This window comes from Zingiber officinale, chromosome 1A (genome assembly GCF_018446385.1).
Source record: "Zingiber officinale cultivar Zhangliang chromosome 1A, Zo_v1.1, whole genome shotgun sequence".
Taxonomy (NCBI): domain Eukaryota; kingdom Viridiplantae; phylum Streptophyta; class Magnoliopsida; order Zingiberales; family Zingiberaceae; genus Zingiber; species Zingiber officinale.
In genome coordinates, this window is record NC_055987.1 from 12,162,778 (window position 1) to 12,176,439 (window position 13,662).

At 42.4% G+C, this 13,662-nt stretch overlaps 2 protein-coding genes across 2 annotated transcripts; both read left to right on the plus strand.

Annotated features, from left to right (window-relative positions):
• The first annotated feature begins 8 nt into the window (after positions 1–8).
• On the plus strand, positions 9–4,045 carry LOC122019135 (cytochrome c oxidase subunit 5C-like). The gene is made up of 2 exons (XM_042576636.1): positions 9–98; positions 3,765–4,045. Exon 2 carries the CDS (start codon positions 3,765–3,767, stop codon positions 3,957–3,959), a length of 195 nt encoding a protein of 64 aa, XP_042432570.1. The 5' UTR covers positions 9–98; the 3' UTR covers positions 3,960–4,045.
• A 1,432-nt stretch (positions 4,046–5,477) lies between these two features.
• LOC122019124 (nicotianamine synthase 9-like) lies at positions 5,478–6,687 on the plus strand. The gene has a single exon (XM_042576629.1). It carries the CDS (start codon positions 5,552–5,554, stop codon positions 6,491–6,493), a length of 942 nt encoding a protein of 313 aa, XP_042432563.1. The 5' UTR covers positions 5,478–5,551; the 3' UTR covers positions 6,494–6,687.
• The last annotated feature ends 6,975 nt before the right edge of the window (positions 6,688–13,662 follow it).

Genomic DNA, 13,662 nt, shown 5'->3' on the forward strand with positions numbered 1-13,662 from the left:
TATTGGGAGGAGAATGAAAGATTTTCCATTTTATCAAACGCTGCGGAGTTTCTCGTCGGAACAAACAATCGCTGCGAGACTGTGGGAGCTTTCACGAGGTTTTTTTCGTTTCTTCTTCCTTCTCTTCAATTTTATGATCGCCTTGCTGATTTTTTTTTTTTATTTCTCAAGTTCTGAGTCAATTTTGCCCTAAATCCACTTCTAATTTTGCAGCGAAAAGGAGATGATTTATTTTTTGGGGTTATTCTAAAGGATGTTGGAGAGGCACGATATGGGATTTTAGGCGATATGGAATGAGTAGTATTGTATTTGGGCAAGAAATCAAAAGGACGCCTCAGATTTTACAAATCATAAAAAGGACGTCCCTTTTTCTAAACAAATCAAATGGGCGACCCTACCATAATTTTATTCCGAAATCATCCCTTGATCTAGCACTGTTGTGTAAGTTACTAGGTAGTTCCAGAGGTGGAAAAACCTCGTATGAGCACAAGAAATACAATAACAAAATGAAATCAAATATAATGAATACACAATTTTACATAAATCTTGCTTTGAGCGCTTTCTTATTGCGTAGGAATTGCCTCTTGTTTGATTGAAAATGTAGCAACACTTCTCCCTCAACTTCCTAAGAATTGGCGTGTGGACATTTTCACAAACTCCCCTTTATATGACTATTGTTAGATGTGGTTTCCGCCTACTGACCGATTAACTTTTCTTCCCAATCGATTATGTCATAATTCAACCGTTCGACCACTGCTATTTTTCAAACACCTAATCGATATGTGAGTCATACCAATCGATTCGACGATTTCTAATCGATTACAAAATCGATTCCGAAGCTTTCTGTTCTCTCGAGAAAACATGGCTAATCAAGTACCCTAATTGATTACCATGCTGAATCAATTACCCAATCTATTCCAACTTTTCTGTTTGCAGAGAAAACAACGCCCAATCGATTGGCATTGTTGGGATTAATTACCTCAATCGATTATAACCCTTCTAATTTTTGCGAATCAACCTCCAGCCTAATTGATTGGAACAGACCCCAATCAATTAGGCACTCAACCTAATCAATTGACCTTGGGCTAATCGATTGTCTAATCCTAAACTTTGAACTCAAGTTTAAGGTTCCTTTGCCCAATCCTAAAGTCATCGGTGACTAATTAGGACTTCCCTTTACTTAGCATCTGGTCACCCTTGACCTGCTAGGGCTTTTTCACTAAGTGTTCGGTCAACCTTTGACCCACTTGGACTTTTCATCTCGTGTCAATTCCCATTGGACTTCTATTCACCAAGTGCCCGATCAACCTTTGATCCACTTGGACTTTTCTCTTGCCTAGTCCGCTTGGACTTTCATTACCTAGTTGACTAGTTCCTAACTAGATCTTCACTGCCTAGTCCGTTAAGTCTTTCATTGTCTAGTTCTCAACTAGGTTTTCACTGTCTAGCCCCAATAGGACTTCAATTGTCTATTTCCCAATTAGGTCTTCATTGTCTAGCCTCACTAGGACTTTCACTGTCTAACTTCACTCACTAGCGATTTTTCATTGTCTAACCTTCAGTTAGGACTTCTCGTTGCTTAACCTCCAATTAGGACTTTTCTAGATAAGTATCTAGTTCTTCACCTACTTGACTTCTCTCTCACATATTGTCAAATATCGAAACTCAAGCTCGACCCAATTTGAGCTTAGTCAAACTGGTCAACCTTGATCCGATAATGATTGCATCAACACTAAACACGTTGTAGCAATTATTAGGTAGCTTTTACATAGTAAAAATCATAAATCTTATAGCAATTACCGAGTAATTTTTAAACGTTATAGCAGCTACCGAGTAGCTTCTACACGTTATGTCAGCTACTCGGTAGCTTCTACATGGTATAAATCTTAAATCCTAAACTCAAACTAAACATGTTGTTATACGTTGCAGAAACTACTTGGTAGCTTCTACAACAACACTAGATCAAGGGGTAATTTCGGGATCAAATTATGGGAGAGATGCCCATTGGATTTTTTTTGGGGGAAAAGGGCCTCATCTGATGTATAAATCCTAAATCCTAAACTCAATCATGAGTAGATGCTATATGTTGTAGAAGCTACCTAGTAGCTGCCAACAATGCTGGATCAAAGGGTAATTTCAGATTAAAATCATGGGAGGGACGGGCATTTGATTTTTTTTTTGTTTTTTTTTTGGAAAAAGGATACTCATATGATGTTTCTCTTAATTAGGGCCGCCATTTTGATTTTTTACCTCATTATTTTCATAGCTACATCGTTACAGGGATGCCTAGAAACTCCTATTTTTCTATTTGGGCAGAAACAAAATGGAGGATTGAATGAAATTATGTTTCATTCTCAACTCGCATTTCAATGTAAAAATGGCGATGTCTTCTATTGCAAACAAGTAAACTATTAAGATTCGATATCTAGATTAGATGAATTAATAAACGCATATTTCAATGTATAAATGTTCCTGGGAACCTTAAAAAGTGAAAAGATCTAATTATCATATGCTACTTGTATATTGAAATCCTTGATTGGTTACTTTGCTTCAGTAGCTTTTGAGTTTTCTATACTGTGTTCACTAATATCTGCAATGATCTTTTGCCTGTGGTAACTGCGAATAAATTGCAATCATTCTGCCATCTCAATGAGCTGGGGAAATGGCTATAGCTGAAACTGTGATTTACACATTTTCAAGTTTGCTTGACAATTTTCCTCCTGCAAAAGAACTTCTCACATGAACACTTAGACTTCATTTGACAGTATTTTTCGACCAGGGAAAATTTGCTTCTCACTATGTTTATTTCCAGCTGTACTTTTTTTTTTTGTTTTAATTGAAGTACCATAACATTCTATGATACTCTGCACTCTCCCTTGCATGCTTTTATTTCTGTGTGTTCTTTAGTAATAATTCTATGATATCTTAATGGGTTCTGTGTTCCCCTCTCTTTCTAAATCTTCATTCTAGTCAATAACATGATTTATAAATTAAAACATGTATTACAGCATATGAATACTTTTTATTGGATATTGAAATAATCAATTAGAAGTGGAATTTGGAGATTCTGTTGTCAACTAATATGGTACCAAGACCTAACTTCTTTAGTACATCTCTGTATAATCATTGTGTTTATCTAACCCTCATTGTACTTTTAGCACTAGTGATTCACTCTTAAACTGCAGTAAACAAATTGAAAAGATCTATACCTAACACTTCCATTTGAACAAGTAGTTCATTGATCTTAAAAACAAACTGTGCTCTCAGATTGCATGCCAAGATCTTTTGTTTAAGCCTGTTAAAATAAAGCTTTCTTTTTGATCATCCTATCATTAATTCTGTTTGCCAGAATATTCTTGGCTCTCAAGTCTTATATTGTAGTTTCAAGTTATCATTAATCACTATACCAATTGATTTGGTGGGTGACAACATGTGAGCATGATCAGAGAGACTGAAATGCTGTGATCTGTTAGTCCCATGACATTGGAATGTGAAATTCATCAACTTTTTTTTTATCATGGGAAAGTGTGACTAGCTACTCTGTGTGATCTTTTGATTGCTAACTGCTTCGTGCTCACTTCAGAATCAAATATGAAGATGTTTGACACTTCAAATGGACTTCAATTTTAAAGTATACGAAGTGGAATTTCTAGATATTGCGTATATATTCAACATGTCTAAATCATAAATTTAATGTCTCTCCAGCACAACTTTTGCATGTTTCTTTAGTTTCAGGGTTTCAAAGTTCGTTCACTGAATAACAGATGGCTGCTCATAAAATTGCACATGCTACGCTAAAAGGTCCTAGTGTTGTTAAGGAGATCTGCATTGGCCTCACACTCGGACTCTTTGCCGGCGGCCTGTGGAAGATGCACCACTGGGACAAGCAGAAGAAAACAAGAGCTTTCTATGACATGCTGGAGAAGGGCGCAATTAGTGTTGTAGTTCCAGAAGAATAATCAGCCTCTATTTTTCTAGCTTTCAGAAGAGTAATCTAGTTGAATACATGTCAAAATTCTTTGTTTTTAAAATAAAAAATAACTACATTGAGTCTACTGTATGCAGTCTTACTTATCGAATCTCATTCTAATTGCTAAACAATAGTTCACATCTTTACTTATTGCTCTGTTGCACTATTGCGTCGTAGATATCATTGGCATCAAATTGATTGGCCGTTAGTGACCTGCAATGGCCACCATCGGCGCTTGGCCGTTGCTTTTCCAAGGCAATGAATGGCATTTGGGGGACGCCGATAGCCAACAGAGTCAATGGTGGATACGTGACGTCCAATCTCTGCGTCGAGTAGTCGCAAAAACAAGGCTCTGCTTCTTCGGAGGGCAGTGCCAAATTTGACTAAAGCAGGAGCAACAGTTTGCCAAATATTCTATCGCAGAGTGCCCACCTTCTCCAATCCAGCGCCACTGATTTGGGATGGAAATGGCAAGGTGCATGATCTCAAAAGGCTGCAAGTGGAGTGGAACAACGGCCACCACCATTAAAGAACCCTGCACCTTATGCCTTTGTTTTGAATAATTGATCAGGAACAGGGGAAACTGAGTTTTGATCATTGCTCCTCCATCGAGTGAATGATTGTGACACAATGTCGACACTCAGGCTCCTTACCAATATTCTTATAGTGGTAAAAATCACTGTCAAGCTTTTCTAAAATTCATCTTCAGTTTAAAGTATTTTCCTTCTAAAAAAATTAGTTCCTATCATGTTTTTTTACATACAATCGACAATACTAAACTAAAATGATCAGTATATTTCGACACTCAGTCAGACAACTCGGTGGATGCTCCCACAGTAGTCACTTTGTTGCCAAATGCCATATCACTGTTTATGAGATGAAGAGTAAATTATCCTATCTCATTATCCACATGCATTATGGACAATGAGATAGGACGATTTACTTTTGGCGATTTGAACCCAAAGTAGAGTGTCAAATGAGTAGGAAAGCGCTTGAATCGAACTGAGTCATCGGCGACTCAATCCGATAAACGACAATATTCACTTAAATTTATCTTCAACAACACATTGTTTTACTATTAGGATGGGTAATGGGATTTGCATGCATGCATCATGGCATGAAATGAACCAACTCAAATATTCTCTGGCTTAAGGGAGTCTTATTCACAGATATTAGAGATGGCATGAAATGAACTCTTAAAGTTCTTGACGCGACGTACGTGGACAGAAACAATAGAAAATGATGCTGATAATTTAGATTAAACAGACGTGGGTAAAAGTATATATTCCTGGATTGCTATGGACCACTTAACAAGAATAGTTTAATTATTGCATTGAGACTTCGATCGAAATTATGAATCGAAATTAATAAGTAAAATGTCTGAAATTACCAAAAGGACTGCGTAGCCTTTTCTCCTTGCAAGGGCGACTCCGTCACGCCCTATGTGAAAACAAAGGCGTCAACGGAATCCTTCTACCTCCTCCAAGGCCAAGCTGATAATATATATAGAGACCCCCTCTAGCATCGGGGAGTGTGGCATCGACTGATCGTCTCCGAGTTGTAGCATTTTAATTAGTGTCCATGGGAGGGGAAAACGAAGAAGGTGAGATGATGCTTGTTCAGAGGATCTCGGGGATCTATGAGAGGATCTCCAAGCTGGGGAGTCTGAGCCCATCCGAGGAGGTGGACGGGCTCTTCACTGAGCTGGTGCATGCGTGCATCCCTGTCGTCGCAATTGAAGTGCGCGAGCTGAGTCCGGAGGTGCAGGCCATGAGGACTAAGCTGATCAAGCTTTGCGGCGAGGCAGAGGGGCTCTTGGAGTGCCACTACTCCGATCTCTTGGCCTCCTTCGACAACCCTCTCGACCACTTGGAGCTCTTTCCCTACTACAACAATTATGTCAAGCTGAGCCACCTCGAGTATACCCTCCTGGCGCGTTACGCTCCGGCGCCTGCCCGCGTGGCGTTCGTCGGCTCGGGGCCCCTGCCGCTGAGCTCCATCGTGCTCGCCGCGCGTCACGTGCCGGCGTCGGCGCAGATCGACAACTACGACGTCGACGCGGCGGCCAACGAGCGGGCGCGGCGCCTGGTGAGGGGGGACGGCGGTGTCCCTGGCGGCGCGCGGCTGGAGTTCCACACTGCGGACGTGATGGACGTGACGCTGGCGCTGCGGGGGTACGACGTGGTGTTCCTGGCGGCGCTCGTGGGCGTCGAGCGCGAGGAGAAGGCTCGGGTGGTCGAGCACCTGGCGCGCCACATGGCGCCGGGCGCCGTCCTCGTGGCGCGGAGCGCGCACGGGGCGAGGGCCTTCCTCTACCCGGTGGTGGACCCGGCGGAGGACCTCAAGGGCTTCGAGGTGTTGACGGTGCACCACCCGGCCGACGAGGTCATCAACTCGGTCATTGTCGCCAGGAAGCCAACGCACGGCGGGGTGCATCCGCCGGCGCCGGCGGTTCTGAGGCCCTGCAAGCGCTGCGGGATGGTGCAGGGGTTTCATCACTTAGGCCACGAAAGCATCATATAATTAAGAGGTCGATCGGCGGCGCGCCGGAAGAACTTCACTACTCTAAATTAATTACTTAATTATATATCTACTTTAGCTTTAATTTAATGATGTATCAGTGCTGCAAGAAGTCTTTTTTTTTTGCCAAGGAATAAGTGGCATTTCTATGTTGTCATGCATATCATAAAATAGCAGAGTCTGAATTACAGTCTTAATTTATATGCAATTATAGCTAAACCCTACAGGAACCCTGCAATCTTGTCCTCTTGCAAAAGAAAAAGTAGATGTTTTTGGTCCGATGCTACCTAAGAAGATTGATTTGTATGATAATATTTTATAATCAAGACGATTGCGTAAAGACGTCGAGAGAGAGAAAGCGTGTGGAGCCATTTCTCACGGCGGAGAGCTCGCACTTTTAGACCTGCGAGGCCCACGCATGCAGTTGTTCAGAGGACGATGATGTAACGAACAAATTCCATCAGTAGTGGTGCAAAAAAGCAGCAAGTTGGAAGAGGTTGGTTGTTCGTTAATTAGTTAGTTGAGCAGTAGAATTTTCAGCTTATTTGCTCAGGAAGGAGCGGCTCTGTTGCTATATATTACAAGAAAGGCATAATACATGCTCTTAATTACTCTCCTGTGCTAGCTCCGCCACCTTCGTCGCTTGGTTGCTGTCTAATTTGGAGGAGAAGATCGAAGAGCCTGCTCTAGTTCCGTGATCAAATACAACGGGAGAACTGTGGAGGATTTGAAAGAGTTAAAAATGAGAGCAAATGCCTCTATGGAGCTCGTAAGAAGGAGCTGTCAAATTAGCTGGTGAAACGGATAACAAATCATGAATTTTCTACGTATGCGGAGGTCAATCGTCTTGTTGAACGGAATTAAAGTCAAAGAGGTCAATTATAATATCTTGATTGATTTTCCTAAGGTAGAAGAATTTATCATCTGATTAGTCTCTCTGAGACAGTGCTCTGACTCTCTCTTCCAATAGGTCCATCCCATCCCAGAATCTCAGTTCTTCGGTCATCACTCCCTCCGCTTAACCAGCTTTCCTCCAATTTTTTCAGTCGGTCCATCCGACTCTTGCTCCCAGACCCAATTCTAGGAGCTCAACTTCTCGACCCAACTCTAAGGACTCACCTCTCCGATCCGACTCTAAGGGCCTAGCTCTCCGATTCAACACTTTACCCAACTCCATTCGACCTCATCGACTCACTATTCAACTCCCTGATCCGACTCTAGAAGCCCAGCTCCTTGATACAGCGCTCCGCTCAACTCCATTCAGCCTTGTCGACTCACTGCTCAGCTTCCTCGACCATTCTAGATAGGTGATTCGCTTCTCATTTTGCCTAAATGGGATAGGCCCTTTGGCTCAATAGATCCTCCTCTCACGGGCTAGTACCATAAATACTACAGCACTTGAATTGTTCGAGCACATGAAGTGGTATGATTATATTATGGGCAGTGTCATATAACGGAGATATAGTGATGGATATTTTCTCTACTGTGATATGACAGTTAATTAATGAGGAGAGAATATCATTTCATCAAGATTATACAAAAAATTCATTCCAGCGGTCACAAGTATATATGCAGACATCTACGCTCACATTCACTAACTGATACAAATACATTCTCTTCCACTGTTCATCTCCTCCATTTTCCCTCCACCGGGAACTAACTTGAGGGTTGAAATGGCTGAGTCAATGCACCCCCTAGCCTCCATTCTAACTCTCCTTCTCCTAAGCTTTGTGGGCAATTATGGAGGTTTAGAGCTTCTTTCCTTCATCCTTCTTGGCATGCAATGACTCCATTAATATAGAAGATAGCTCACCGAGTCACTGGTGGTTTACCCATTAGCGATCTTAAATAGGAACAAACACAACAAAAATATCCAAATTTAGTGATGAAATTTTTCGTCGCTATTTGTTCAATAAACTCATTTAGTGACCGATTTGCAACGGAAAAAAATAGTCATAAAATTTTCCGTCACAATTTGATTTAATGACCAAATCAAAATTTTAGATGCAAATTTAGCAACCGAACAATAATTTCGGTCATTAATTTTAACGACGGAAATATTTTCTATCACTAAATTTAGCGATGGTAAAATATTTTTCCATCGCTAAATTTATGACTGAAATAATTTTTCGATCACAAATTTGCAAATGAAAATTTTTCTCATTCTAAACATAACGACAGAACCAAAATATAATTTCAGTCACTATTTTTGCGACCAAATTAAAATTTTGATTGCTATGTTTGCGATCGAAATTTAAATTTGGCGGCTATATTTGGGACAATTTTTTTAAAAATTAGCAGCAAAAATTTTAATTTCCGTTGCTAATTTTCTTATCAGTTTCAACAACATTCTCTCTATTTTCCTTATTTATAGGGGTGACAATTCGGTTCGGGTTCGGGTTGACGGGTTTGGGTTGGTATGTTGGCGGGTTAGCAAATGACAACCTGAATCCAACTTGAATATTAATTCGGGTCAAACTATTCAACCTGAACCTGATCTGCTTATTTGCACTTGACCTGAACCTGATCCATTTGATCCGTTTGACCCGAACATGACCTGAATTCATTAAAGAAATTTTGTATATTAAATTATAAATTAAAAATTAAAAATAGCATTTATCTACACAAATTGAAAATCCATATCATAAATGATAAGTCATAGCAACATTTTAATTTGTAATCATAAATCCAATCAATAGCATATCTCTATGTTTAGGGTTTTTAACTTTTTAAAATTTGTAATTTTAGTTTAAATTTATAATTATTTACAAACGGATTCGTGGATTGTAATTTGGTCATTTCAGGTTGACCCGAACCCGGCCTGTTTATTAATTGGGTCGACCCGATTTCGACCCGAACCCGAAACTACCCAAGCCTAACCTGATTTTTTCGTGTTCGGTTCAGGTCGTGTTTTCGTGTTGGGTCAAAAATTGTCACCCCTACTTATTTATACTTTGTTATATCAAAATATCACAAACAATACATGATACATATCCAAACTTCACAAGCAACATACATGATGGACAAATAAAATACAATCAACATTCACATCCCTAAGCCATATTGTAAACAATATTCAAACAAAACATCAAACTGTAAGTACCCCGTGTTAGTTTTGATATGGTCAACCAAGTCAAATTAGGTCCTGTGTATTTGATCCTTATGTCTATGTAACAACCTAAATTTCCTCATCTCGAGTCCTAATAGTAATTATAAATATTTATAAATGCTTTAGAAATATTCTAGAGATTTTTAGAAATTTTTATAGTATTTTTATGTAATTTTTGGAGTTCGTTTGGTATTTTTACCAAGAGAAACAAAGTTGAGGCAAAAAGAGGTTGGGCCGAGGTTCGAACCAGAGACCCCCAGTTAAGCAAAGTCTTAAGTTGTTTCGGATGACCAAGTACCCAGCAGGGCCGTACTGATCAAATAAAGGGCGAAAGAAATTTAAACAGTAGTAGATAACGGAAAAACCTAATTATAAGAGGGATAGGTTAAGAGAGGAGTTGAGATTTTATTTTCCGTGACCTAAACTTCTCCTTCTCCCGACTGCACGCGCATCGTTCCCTACTTGGGCGGAAACAAAGAAGGAAGCTAGGGCTTCGTCTCCGGCGGCCGTCCAAGGACCAATCCGAAGGTTTCTTCACATCCTCACGATCCTCTCGTCGAGGAGAACCCGTAGGCATGAAGAAGAGGCTGGAAATTTCGAGCTCTCCAAAACCCTAGAAGCCGATTTCGGTTGTAAGTCCAAGAACAAAGGTAAGTGCTTCTCACCTGCAGTAGGAGTAGCTCTTGGATTCTTGTTTCCTCTTGATTTTCGAAGCATGTTGTAAGGAGGATTGCTTTTGAGCTTGCTGTCGTGAATCTCAAAGAAAGAAAATGAATGGTATAGGTTAAGCATGTGGGTTGTTTTTTCTTCAGGCCTTGTAATTAGAAATTCAGATTTTGAGTTAGATCTTTCTGTTTGTGATCTTAATGGGCATGATCGGTTCATATGCAGCTTTGCAGGTTTCGAATTTTTTGCTGCTAGGCAATGAACAAGAAATGATTTAGTTTTCTTGAGCATGTAGGTTTGGTTTCGTGGTTACTGCAATGAACGACTATGTGTAGCATTTCGGTCTACTTTGTTTTCCTTACCGTGGCACTGAACATGAAGAATGGTTATGTTTTTTTGGTTCCAATAGCAATTTCTTTACTAGTTGCATTGTGTATAAACTACTATATATTTTGTGAGTATGCAGTGGGTTTTACCTTGGTTTTGGGTGCATGTATCATGAACAGATAGCTTTAGTTCTTGGTTTTTAAAGTATGAAACTTAGCATTCTACAGATTTAGTTTCGTGTTGAGTTATTAAGCATGAATAGATTGTATAATTGAGTAGTTACAAGTAAGAAAAGACCAAGGACTTAATTAAATCCCAAATTTCAGAAATTGGGATCAAACGTACACCAAGTGTTTGAAGAAATGCCGAGGCATTCCATTGTGGGAGTATTTAAAGATAATATGTATTTTATTTGAAAAGGCTAGTACCTGACTTCCGAGGTTGTCGTTAAATAAATCCAGGTGACCAATTCCGAGGTCTTGGCCCTGGTAAGACCAAGGTCTTTACCCTCGTAGGACTGGTGGCTCGCCACCTCAGTTTCTATTAGGGAGCATGCAATGGTACTAAGCCTGGGCCCAAGAGATTATTACTATTTTGAAGTATAAGAGTATAAGTTTTGGGAACAAATGGAATAAGCTTCACATAGGTTTAAAAACCAGCAAGTTTAGCTCTTTTATTCTAGCATGGTGTTTAGATTCTTCTTACTATTATTTGCAAGCATGAGCAACCTTACATGTTTAACATTTCAGTCTGTTTTGATTCCTTTGCTATTAAATGAGTATGAGTAGTTTCTTTTAAAGCATTCAGTTCCTAGATTCCTTCTTGTACACATGTGATCCGGTAGTAAGAGCGGGCCCCCCCCTTCAGGCAAAGTCAACGCCAAGTTAAAGTCACCGGAGCAGCCGCTCATCCGAGGAGAGTGTGGTCCGACCGGACGGACGACCGTAGACGGCCGGCCGCCCGATGGAATCGAATACCCGGAAGGGTCCGCCGGCTCGCACTTATAGTTGGAAGACACCGTCAAATCGGGGTTCCGGATCACGGACCGAGCTGACCTTTTGACCGGTCACAGTCATAAAGCGCCCCTGTTTATTCGCCTCCACCAAGCACAGGTAAACCATTGCGTATGTCCGGTCGGATGTTTAGGGAGATGTCCGCTCGGACGACAAGTTTTGGAGCAAGGAAAAAGACCCGAGGATTTCTCCTCTGACAACCGGTAGGTTTCACGTGTGTGTCATGCTCCAAATCTCGTGACAGGGGATTCTGTTGTCCCATCGAGGGCATGCTTTGACTGTAGTGATATGGGTCAGGTAAGTTTTCTGACAGCCACATACCTAGGAAAGGACAGGTAAGCTTTCTAACAGCCGCATACCTAGGAAAAGACAGAAGACACTTATGCACCTAGGTACGTGTGCCCGGACCCTTCATAGCTCTATATAAAGAACCTCGGGTTTCACGAGAGGTGTTCGAGATTTTGGAAGCCACTTTGTTCATCGTAGCCTACGACTTGGCGTCGGAGGGCCGTCGCGGACACCCTCCAGCTTGCAGTTCACGAGCACTCGAGGATCCAAAGGAGCGCCGCATCCCGGTCGCGTTGACTCTTGGTTGACAGGATCAAATTGGCGCCATCTGTGGGAACGCATCCGAACAAGAACAATGGACGAGGCTGGACGACAACACACGGTGGCGCTTTCAACAGAAGAACTCTGGTCGAGATGAGGCCGCCAAACTTGTGGAGCAGAAACAGAAGAGCCGAGCAACAAGCAACATCTGCGTCGGTGGCCGAGCGGAAGCACCTCCGCCACCGCCGCATTCCACCGGGCCTTATTTCGCACCCCTGGCTATACCTGCAAGAGATAGAGGATCTTCGGATGAAATGCCAAGGCGGGATGACAGAAGGGAAAGCCCCCGAGGACTCCCCCGAGCGGATCAATCGCCAATTTTCGGAGGCTATTCTGCAAGACCCTCTGCCCAAGCACTACGTGGCTCCGACGATCGGCGAGTACAATGGAACAACGGACCCGGATGATCATCTGGGTAAGTTTGATAACACAGCTACACTCCATCAATATACAGATGGAGTAAAGTGTCGCGTCTTCCTTACAACTCTCTCGGGATCGGCCCAACGGTGGTTTCGGAGGTTGCCGGACGAATCCATCACTAGCTTTAAGGACTTCCGAACGGCCTTCCTCCACCACTTCGCCAGCAGTCGGCGTTATCGGAAGACAAGTGTCAGCTTGTTTGCCATCAAGCAAGAGTCGAGAGAATCGCTTCGAGCCTACATCCAGCGATTCAACCAAGTGGCGATGGATATCCCAACAGCCACATCGGAAACGATGATGAATGCCTTCACGCAAGGCCTTGTGGACGGGGACTTCTTCCGGTCGCTCATCCGAAAGCCGCCCCAAGATTATGATCATATGCTGCACCGCCAATGAATACATAAACGTGAAGAAGCACAAGCCGCGGAAAACTCCTACCGGGCACCTATTCATGCCGAGGGACGCCGCCCCTAGAGGACCGAGAAACAATTCGATCCCCACGGATCGCACGTACAAGAAGTGCTGCCGCCCCAAGCCAAAGAAGAGGTGGACCCTATGTTCTGCACCTTCCACAGACGGATTCGCACAACACGAGGGATTGTCAAGTCTTCCCTTCGTGGTCAATCCTGCTCCCGTGAAAGCCGAACGACGGTCTCCTCCCATCGACAGAGACAAAGGACCCATGAAGCCGACCGCCCGACCGAAAGGCGACATCAGCAGACACCCGATCGCTGATCTCCAAGGCAGGAGAATCAGGGCGTCCAGAGAACGATCGCGGACCGTCCACTCGGGAAGAGGCAGAGTAATACTTCCGGGCGAGATCAACGTTATTTCGGAGAGCCGATCGGAGGAGACTCCAACCGAGCCAGCAAGGCGAGATCCACGCAGTCGGCTGTAGCCAAGAGCGGGCAAGTGGACCGGAAATCACTTTCGGTCCCGGAGACTTGGAAGGAGTAGAAGTGCCCCACGACGACACTCTGCTCATTAAAGCGGTAATAGCAAATTATACTATTCACCGCATATTTGTT

Bases quoted from the DNA above. Each gene is read 5' to 3' on its own strand.
- LOC122019135 (XM_042576636.1), top strand. From the start codon at position 3,765: ATGGCTGCTCATAAAATTGCACATGCTACGCTAAAAGGTCCTAGTGTT.
- LOC122019124 (XM_042576629.1), top strand. From the start codon at position 5,552: ATGGGAGGGGAAAACGAAGAAGGTGAGATGATGCTTGTTCAGAGGATC.